Source organism: Asparagus officinalis, chromosome 3, assembly GCF_001876935.1.
Source record: "Asparagus officinalis chromosome 3, Aspof.V1, whole genome shotgun sequence".
In the NCBI taxonomy this organism is placed as follows: Eukaryota; Viridiplantae; Streptophyta; class Magnoliopsida; order Asparagales; family Asparagaceae; genus Asparagus; species Asparagus officinalis.
In genome coordinates this window covers 6681765-6691559 of record NC_033796.1, presented here as the reverse complement: position 1 = coordinate 6691559, position 9795 = coordinate 6681765, and the positions used below count along the sequence as shown (strand labels likewise).

The window sequence follows — 9795 nt, the reverse complement described above, 5'->3', positions numbered from 1 at the left end:
AGTCATTGTCATCCATGTATTAAGTATCAGAATATTCAGTCAAATATAGATGATCGTTATTTTTTGCCTTTTTATTTTTATTTATTTTTTAATAATAACTTGCTAGCGGAGACCATTGAATCCACAACTAATACTGGGAGAACAACGAGCAGAAAAATACTAGCTAGAGATTAGGAAAACAACGAGCAGAGCCGAGTTAAACTCACGTTTCAATTGTTAGTGCGGGCCCAATAACACGTCAAGGCCCGTTATCGGCCACATAAGACGACAAAAAAAAAAGAAAAAAAAAGAAATACCATCATGCGAGAGTTTGTTGAGATCGCACCGCCGACAATCTCACCTCCAAAAATAATAGACCCGAAAAAGAAAAGTTCATCGTTAGAAATTCATTTCATTTTTCTTAGTCAGGTTTAGAGCGACAGGTGCTTTATTTTTTTTACTTAATTAATCAGGTCATCAAAATCAAATGACAAAGCATCTATTATTTAAGTAAAAAAATAATAAAAATTGGACTCCAGTGTTAACATTAAAGATCGTCACTAGACCCGACGTGAGAGAATTCGGATTCTCTCCTTCATGTTTGGCAGTAAAAAAAAGGCAATTTCTCTGGTCATAATTCATCATCGAAAGGACATATTTTAAGTAATGACGTCCAAATACACAACACGTAATATTTCAATAGAAACTAAGCTCACTTAAACCCTTGGAAAAAGCTATTAATGATATTGCTGCGCTGGGCTCTTTGCTTTCTATATATTCTACGGTTAAAGCATCAACAAGATTATCGATTAACCTTCGCTTAAAACCCGGGAAGTTAACAAAACCTTAATATCATGAAATCGTGGGGGTTAAGTGCAAATTCAATATATTTGGTTTCATATGGCAAAGAAACATCATCAACTAAGTACATACAATCATAATTTTTTAAAAAAATCAGCCTCATGATCACAGGTAGAATCATCATATCAAACCCGGACGGTATCAAACAGTTCTCGGTGCCAAGTATGCATTATGCATTCAGAAAATTGATCATATTTTGGGGTTTTAGCTGTATTTTCTTTTTTTTGGGTGCATATTTCTTATTTGGACAGGTAGTTGAGAGGACGTATACTTTCATTTACAGGAAGGGGCTAAAAATGGCGACTAGCTTCTGAGCTAAATGAACATAATTTTTGTCATTGGGAAAAATAATTTTAAATCTGAGTGCAATTGTTGTACATGGTATCTTAAAATCTTTAATGAAATTAAAATTGTGTTCATTTTTATTGTTACACAAGAAATGAATGAACCAGCGGCCTCTAAAAAAAAGAGAGGATCATCGTCGAAGAAAATTTCCTCTCCAGGTTTCCTTGATGTGTTGGTACTTGGTAGTGTTAATGTATCATAGCGAGTATGCCAGCAAAAACAATGTATATGCCAATATGAGAATGTACAGTTTGTTTGGAGACATCCTGGACGAACTACCTGTAGGAAAACTTCCAAATATAAATATCCGAATTTATTATCTTCCTATGTCATTAGGTGCATATGGTCATCTAAAGAGTAAATAATCGAGTATTTAACACTAGGATGCGGAGTGCTTTAAGTAAGATTAAGTTGACTTAACCTTGTACCGGCTACCTTGAAATCAAGACCAAAGGAAAAGCATAGATAACTAAAATGAGTGTCAATTGATTAATTACAGGTTTTCGGGATAAAATAAGAAAGTCAATATTATCTCAAAGAACAAGCAAAATGATAGAAGGTGGAAAATAGGGTTCTGTTATGGACTTGAGAAAATATTAAAGATTCGACTTCTCCAGAAGTGTTTGCTTTACATAAACCTCATCAGAAAATATCAGATTTTGAAAGCAACAAAAAACATAGGATTAGGTAAAGTTTCTTTCCTTCGACGCTAAGATCATCAATACATACATGGTCAATGTTTGCTATGTAGTTTTCCTAAAACAATAGTAAGATATACAGGTCTAACATGTTATCTCTAAAATGTTTGGAAACGTCTAGGAAATAAAAGGTAAAACTAAGGCATATCTAATTACCTAGTAGAAGATAGTTGTTCTGAAGATTCCATTCGAAGTCCCAATGCTTTTCGTCGTTCTTCAGTGTCCAATAAGCCCAGCCGAACGAAGCAGCATTATAAACCTCTAATTGAGCTCTCCCGAACATTTGATACTGCATTTTTGAGGCATTCACTACACTCCATTCATTCACCCACTCCCCTGAACGAAAAATATATGGTATAAGCAATACTCATATCAGAAAAAATAACTAGCTGATGAAAACTGTAATCAAATTCGCTATAGGTATCATAATATTCATCTTGAATCTTTTTTGTTGTCACAATAATGCTATTTAAAAAATCAGGAATTACACAAAGAAGGTTTTACAGTATCCCACCAATAAATATAAGAGGCCCATTTGCACTGTTTAATGCTTGTAACTGTGGTTCTCTACTTTTGTGTAAGTATTCAATATTATCTGTGACACTCGTGTTACTGAAAAAAGGGTCAAAGAGGTTGTAATAGTGTAAATCCACCACGACATTTGAATCACCGATGTTTGCCTGATAAAGCTCCAATGGATCAGCATTCCCAATTCTCTGGCAAATTATAACATAAGCTGTAGATGAATGACTGCGAACAATTTGGTAGCCTTTCGTGTAATAAGAAATCAAAACATCTACTGGAACTGCTCCTGCAGAAGGTTCATTGAGAAGCTCAATCCCAAGGAGAGCAGGATGGCTTCCATACCTGTAATAATGTAGAAAACTTAGTCTTGCAATATAAATAGCAATCTCGTTCATGTATTCAATTCTGTTTTGTGGATTCAATATTTTCTCGTGAGGCAGCATGTCGAAGTTGATAAAGAGACTTACAAACAATTTATCAGTAAACAAGATACATCGCCAAGGAGAAAGCCTCATCAGAATACATGCTAATTCAAGATTTTTTTACAACTCAACTGCAAATCTCTGATCTATGTAGTTATAGTGTGCAAGTTACCGGAAAAAAGAAAATCTATTAGGCTATGTTTAGTTTGAGTTAAAAGGAACAGAAAAGAAAAGGAAAAGGAAAGGAAGAAGAAAGGGAAAGAAAAAGAAAAGAAAAGAAAGTTATTTTTGTTGTTTGGCTAGGAAGAAATTTGCAAAGAAAATTGGGAGGAAAATAATGATTCGATAAAATGGGAAAGAGGATATAATTAACTTATATTGCAAATGATCTCCATTAGTAAGTTTTTTAAATTTCTTTTTCTATGATAATTGATACAAGTGTTGCTTGTATTTTTGGAAAAAAAATTTACAAGGAGCATTTGATGCAAAGTTATATAGGAAGGAAAAAAATTATTGAACTTATTTCACAATTAATTTACGATTCACCCAGATACGTCTTTTTCATTCCGTCGAAAATCGATTTTATGGTATAGACACTTATGACCTCCTCCCTCTATCCCTTGCGGTAACGATTCCTCTGGCATTACGACCTTTACCACAATGATGCTATCCATAGATCAAATTGTTTCTTGGATTGGATTTCACTTGACTGTCTACGGCTCCATTGCGTGTGCTCGGGGTAGAAGTTTTGTATAAATGTATCACTATCGCGTCAAAACGATACGAACATCACCAAATATATTTTTACACATTTGAAATTATCACTTCCTGTATGATTTAGGCTTAATTGCACATAAATACCCAGCAATTTCCCCTACTTTGCACTTCTATACCCTCACTGGTTTTTTGCGGCAGTTATGTACCTAAAGTTGTTAAAAACTTTCACTTACATACCTTTACATACCCTCACTTGTTTTTGGTGCACCTACATACCCTATAGTTTTTAATACTTGCACTTAAATGCTCTAAAGTTTTAAAAAATGGCACCTAATTATCTTCAAGTTTTTAAAAGTCGGGCTTAAATGCCCTCAAGTTTGCATAACTGAGCGTATTTAAGTGCAAGTTTTAAAAAATTTACGGTACGTAAATACTGTTAAAAACAAATGAAGGTGTATAAGTGCAAAGAGGGGAAATTATAGGGTATTCAAGTGTAACTAAGCCATATGATCTTATAGCTCTATTATCTAGTGGGGCCCACATAAAACCAAATGGGAGACATTCTATTCGATATTAGTTACTCAATAGTGGGGCACGCAAATGACTAGCGCCAGCTGTACTTTGCTGCTGAAGCGGAGAGATCTACAGCCGGAGCGCCGGCCCGACATTTTGTCTTCTCATTTTCAATGGGTCAGGGTGAGGAGAACAAAAGTGAAAATCTTTTAAGCTTTTTTCTTTTGGATTCCCTTGTTTTCATGTTCTTTTTTCTTTTTATCTTTCTTTATAACCAAACAAGTGAAACATATTTCTTTTTCAAATTTCTTTTCTTATCCTTCATTTTCATGCAAACCAAACAGACCCTTAGTCAAGTGATGGAAAAAGAAAATCAATTATCCATTCTACTGATAAATAAATCCCATCAATTATCACTTGACAAACATAGCTGTTTTCTACATTTTAGTCAGCCACTTAATAGTTTCCTCATTGTGAAATATACACTACTACAACCAAGCAACCACAGAAGTCACTGAGACACAAAATTATATCCCATCAATTTCGGATATTATAGCAGTCAATTTGGAATACTAAAGAGACCAACTTCAGATATTATAGCAGTCAAATTGGGATACTAAGGAGGTCATGTTTAATGGCCAAGTAATTACAGTCTCTGTTAGTTTTGTGATGTGAATGTTAGTCCCTGGAATGTTGAACTGTCGGGAGATCATTTCTGGAAATTACACTGAACTCTAACCTATCACATTCTCCCCATAAATTTTACACCACTAGAATTTCCTCATTAGGAACCTAGCCGCCCCCTCAGTATATCTCTCGCCCTCTCTTGCTTTGGCAGTAGTTTTACCAATATTTGCTTCCTAGGGATGGAAAAAGGAGATTCAAGTTTCCAACTTTGAGAAGAAGGCATCTAAAGAGCTAACAGATTTATATATTGGCAGAACAGTACGGAAACATACCTTGCAGACAAAAAATCTATGACATCCAGTGTCTGTGAAATATACTCTGGTTGTGGCCAGTTTACAGAACCATCTCTGCTAGCACTGTGTTCCATTCCGTTCTGCGAACCAGGACCAGCGTGGAGATCGATAATGCATTTAATATCATAAACCCTGAACACAAAGCAATGAGAGTTAAATACTTTTAAACCAGCAAAGATACAAACAGATCAAAAAGCTCATAGATCCTGATGACAATAAAATAACTATAAATTGTACCAAAATAGAACCTACTGTGCCCATAAAAATGCTCTGTCTAGAGCTGACAGGGAACCTCCAACGAACGGAGCTGGTGGGTCTGGGTCTTGATAAATCCACCATCCAACAGGAATTCTAACAGTATTTATACCATGCTTCGAGAGAAAATCAAAATCTTGTGCTGTTACAAAGGTGCGTTGGTGTTTCTGCAGATTGGATCAGAATTATGTTTGATGTAAGATTGTAGTATGTAATTCAACAATAAAAACTACCAACGTATAATAACTAACCATCAGAATCTCTTCTGCTTTATCATGCCCATACCCATTAGCAAGCTGATAATCTCCGTGTAGATTGTTGGCGAAAATTATCATTTCAAAGGTTGCAGCGTTGTCTTCCCAGCCTGGCTCTCCTTGATAATCTGCTCTGAGCTGATTATCTTGTGTAGCCTAAATGTTTGAGCGATGGCATTAGATTGACATTTTCCAGTTATGGAAGTAAAATCCTATTAACCTCATTGAATTCCAACATCAAAGACCAGCGGCTCCGTCAACTGAAACTTAAAATCTATGAGTAATACCTGCACGTAGATTCCACTCAAGGATTTAAAGTGAACTCTGGTATTGTTCCTTTCAACATAGAAAGTCTCATTTACAGAAGGCGAACCTGCTGTAGCTGAGATCAAGTTCCCTTCACCAGTCGATGTTAAAAATTGGCCACCAACACATCGGAACTGAAACTCGTTTTCAGATACTCTCCATATCTAGTATTGAAATATAAAGAGTTGATTAATGGGATTCAAGAAGCCAGAAGTTAAACAATTTGATCCTTTGCAGAAAATACAGCTGGGTAAGTTTTTGGAGTTTGCGAAAGCTGGAATTGGCCAGCTGTCAACAAAGGGAAGAATAATAAAAAGAATTGCACAATTTATTTGAGATATTTATTAAGCTCAGTTTACTTCAATAGCAAAGATTTCGGATATATTTACAATGATGGCGCTGAACAGGATGACAATTATACATAGAATGTGCAAGACAGCTGAAGTTCCAACAATAGCAGGAACAGGACAAGGTTCAGCATTGATTTCATGTTACATGCATGTTTTAAAAATAAAATCCAGTTACGTTTACGAACTACATAGTACTCATCATGAGAACAAGCAATGCAAGCTAAAAGTATTCAAAAAGCTCTAAGAACAGAAAACCTTGTGCAACATGCATGTTGGTACATAGATAAAGTCAAATCCCCATGACTTAGAGATATGGGTATGATATGATATGGAACTGATGAGAGTAAATTTTGAAAAATTAGGATATGGATATGACCAACGCCATATATAAAATAGTTATATTTATACATACATACATATTCATGCATAAAAAAATGATGCACTACACAGATAGGACTAAATATTGGTAAATGGATAAGTCAAATCCTAAAGATTTAGGATACCATAGGCATGGATACAACAATAATAAAATTATGCATGTTTGTGAGTGTCAATATTAAATAGGATAGACATTATGAAGAAATTTCCAGTTACTAAATTGATATTTATGGAAATTCATACTCCTTGCTAGAACAATTGAACAAATTATATAACTCCAACGCATCTAGATATCAAATAAAATCATTAATCCGTGAGATAAGAAAAGATTCATAAATATTTGTTAATGCATTTAAATATGCTGCAAGTTCAAAGATATGTCAAAAGGAGTATTCTGGCATAAATTTGTGGTGCCCCGAGAGTTAAATTTGATTCTTTGAGAACGAACCTCAAAGTTATTGATAGAAGATAGTTCATTAAGAATAACTAAAAGATTGAGAAAGAATATACTATGTTACTCAAAACCTTTAATATTGGCAGTCTATATATCAAGAGAGTACCTTAATCTATAAATTAGCCATCTTCAAATATTACTATAGACTAACATCATAATTGTTTCAACATGGCCGCTCCTAACTAAGCTTAAAAAAACATTAACAGATATCATCATTAAAGAACACAAGAAAGCTTTATACCAGAATTTTCAGACCTTGAAGGTTTCCCATGTAGATGGCACATCTCGGTCCACAGTAACATTCATTCCTCCACCATTGTCTGCACTCACATACTTCTGCAATGTCATTGACTTGAATTGCACTTGTGTTCCATCCTAATTCCAAAAATCCCCAAAAATACAATAAAATGACTTCCTTATAAACCAAGAAGCCAATTTGAAAAGGACAACAAAACCTTCAGAACTTACAAGCATATCCCCATTTGGAATACCATCAAACAGCGAAGGTTTAATCCACCCTTCTACCACAAGCCAGCCTCCCAAATTCACACCCCTAACCTTAGTGAACCCATAAACTGAAATGGGTTTCATTAGAATAGCAGCATAAATAAATTGACACAAAATAATAATAATAAAACTGAAATGGGTTTTACCTGAAGATTGAGATAACGGCAACAAAACACAATAAAGAGAAAGAAGCCCAAATGCCCATCTTCTGCAAGGGTCCATCTCCGTTGAGGAAAAAGCACAAACACTTTCAAGGCTACAAAACAAACAAGGAATTAAAAGGGCGTGAGGAAGAAAGGCAATGGGTACCTCATTATCGGGTACCTTTCTTATATCCAAGTTTATCCCAAGCAGAGGTTTGCAAGGATGAGCTACTAAGCATTATAATCATCTCAATATTGGATTCTTGTTCAAACCCCCATGCTCAAATAAGGAACTTTATTATAAATTTAAGGCTAAATAATCAAGCTTTCTTCCTTCTCTTTATTCTCTCTCTCTTTCTGAGTAAATATTATAAAAAAAGGAGCTTCTCTCTTTATCCCAGGGGAAGAAGAGCGGAAGATACTTCATCTGGCCACCTTTTCTCTCGTCTCTGTTCATATTCATCAAGAGGTGCGCGAATCTTAATGCGAGCGGTGGACCCCTTATTACGGAGAAAGGATAATGTGCACCATAAGTATCATTAAACTTTGCAATGTAAGAATTTCAGTTACACAATTTAACATTCATAATTAAATTGATGTATTTATCTTGTTGTGCCGGTAAAGCTTTGATGATCGCACGAAACAAATACTCTTATTCTAGAGACACGATGTACACTAACGGTATGGGTTTATAATTGATAGTAGAATTCGGATCATGTTCTCTTTTCTGCATATATAATGTTTGTATAGAGTCGTGTGCGTGTACATATCCCGAGTACGAGTTAAGGAAAAGCTTTTCATGGTCAGTATTACTTTTTACTATATTGAATTTTTCATTTAAATATTAATCTATCATAATGATAATTAATCATATCTTAATCCCATAAAAGCTACCTACAACTCAATAATTTAAAAAATTAATAAAATACATAAAACAGCTCCACAGTATTAGTTTGTTCAGCTAAAAAACTAACATGCTATAAAATATGAAGTATTAAAAAACCTAAAAAGTTATAAAAATTACACAAAAATATGCTCAAATTTAAAAATTACACAAAACATCATGATGTTTCAAATCTTAAAATAATAAACATGAAACTTTCGAAGAATTTAAAGTTTGCAATTAACACCCTAACATTTTAAAAATTATAGAAACACCATCAAAAGTTTAAATAATAAAAAAAAACACTTTGGAATTATAAAATTTTAAAAATTGCAAACAACAAAGATAAATTGATCGAAGAGATTACAATTAGGCACCTAAAAATCTAAAATTTGTAAAAAATAACCTCAACGCTATAAAAATAAAAAAAACATTCAAAAGTTAAAAATCACAAAAACCCTATGATTTGAAATCTTAACTACTACATATTAAATTTAGAAATTATCAGCAAACTAAAAATTTAAATTTTATAAAAAAACAATCTAAAGTTTTAATAATTGTAAAAAACCTCAAAAATTTTAGAATTGTAAGAAATATTCTGACATTTAAAAATTTACCATCAATACATGAAACATAAAAATTACAAGTACCCAACTTAAATTTTAAAAATTTTAACAAACACTTTCAAGTTTTAAAAATTATAAAACACACCCTCAAAAATTCAAAATCATAAAGAAAATGACTAAAATATTAAACTTAGCAAGGAAAGAATAGTTGTTTAATATTCTTTATTAACATATATAAACTTGACTTCTAATTTAAGATTTATTATCCTTTCTCAACATCTAAAATTTGCCTAATTATCGAAAAAGATAAAGGCGGAGAAGGATTGGATGTCGGCTCAATAAAAAGTAAAGCAGAATGAATGAAAGACACTTTTTTCAAATATTTTATAGAATAGTTTATTTTTTGAGTAAATTAGACATTTTTAGAAGAGATTTCATGAACTTTTTTAGTACTTTTATATGCTTATATCGATACTTTTATTGTATAAAATGCACTAAAATTAGCATTAATTTTTAGTTTATAATTGTTTGCGTCAAAAGTTGGTCTCGTTGTGGAATTCATTATATCTTCGATCGATTACAATAAATTCAAAAAAAATAGTCTTTTTATAAGACTTCTTTTACACAACAAAATAAAGATTATAACTTTTTAGAAATAA

The 9795-nt window shown here is 33.1% G+C and overlaps 1 protein-coding gene across 2 annotated transcripts; it reads right to left on the bottom strand.

The window, feature by feature from the left end:
* On the bottom strand, positions 1176-8290 carry LOC109832798 (glucan 1,3-beta-glucosidase A-like). Of its 2 annotated transcripts, XM_020400221.1 has the most exons (11): positions 7869-8290; positions 7691-7800; positions 7506-7612; positions 7293-7412; positions 5837-6019; positions 5547-5705; positions 5293-5462; positions 5020-5172; positions 2398-2750; positions 2040-2219; positions 1177-1464 (listed from the first exon to the last, which is right to left on the bottom strand). In XM_020400221.1, exons 2-11 carry the CDS (start codon positions 7764-7766, stop codon positions 1382-1384), a joined length of 1584 nt encoding a protein of 527 aa, XP_020255810.1. In that variant the 5' UTR covers positions 7767-7800; positions 7869-8290; the 3' UTR covers positions 1177-1381. The 2 variants fall into 2 exon arrangements, with proteins under 2 accessions (XP_020255811.1, XP_020255810.1); XM_020400222.1 differs by lacking the exons at positions 7506-7612; positions 7691-7800; positions 7869-8290 and having other exon boundaries at positions 1176-1464; positions 7279-7406.

Coding starts and splice junctions, on each gene's coding strand:
- LOC109832798 (XM_020400221.1), bottom strand. CDS start 7,766: ATGGACCCTTGCAGAAGATGGGCATTTGGGCTTCTTTCTCTTTATTGT. Junction 6,020..7,292: donor CTACATGGGAAACCTTCAAG/GTCTGAAAATTC, acceptor TTTCAATACTAG/ATATGGAGAGTATCTGAAAA. Junction 5,706..5,836: donor TGAGTGGAATCTACGTGCAG/GTATTACTCATA, acceptor TCAAACATTTAG/GCTACACAAGATAATCAGCT.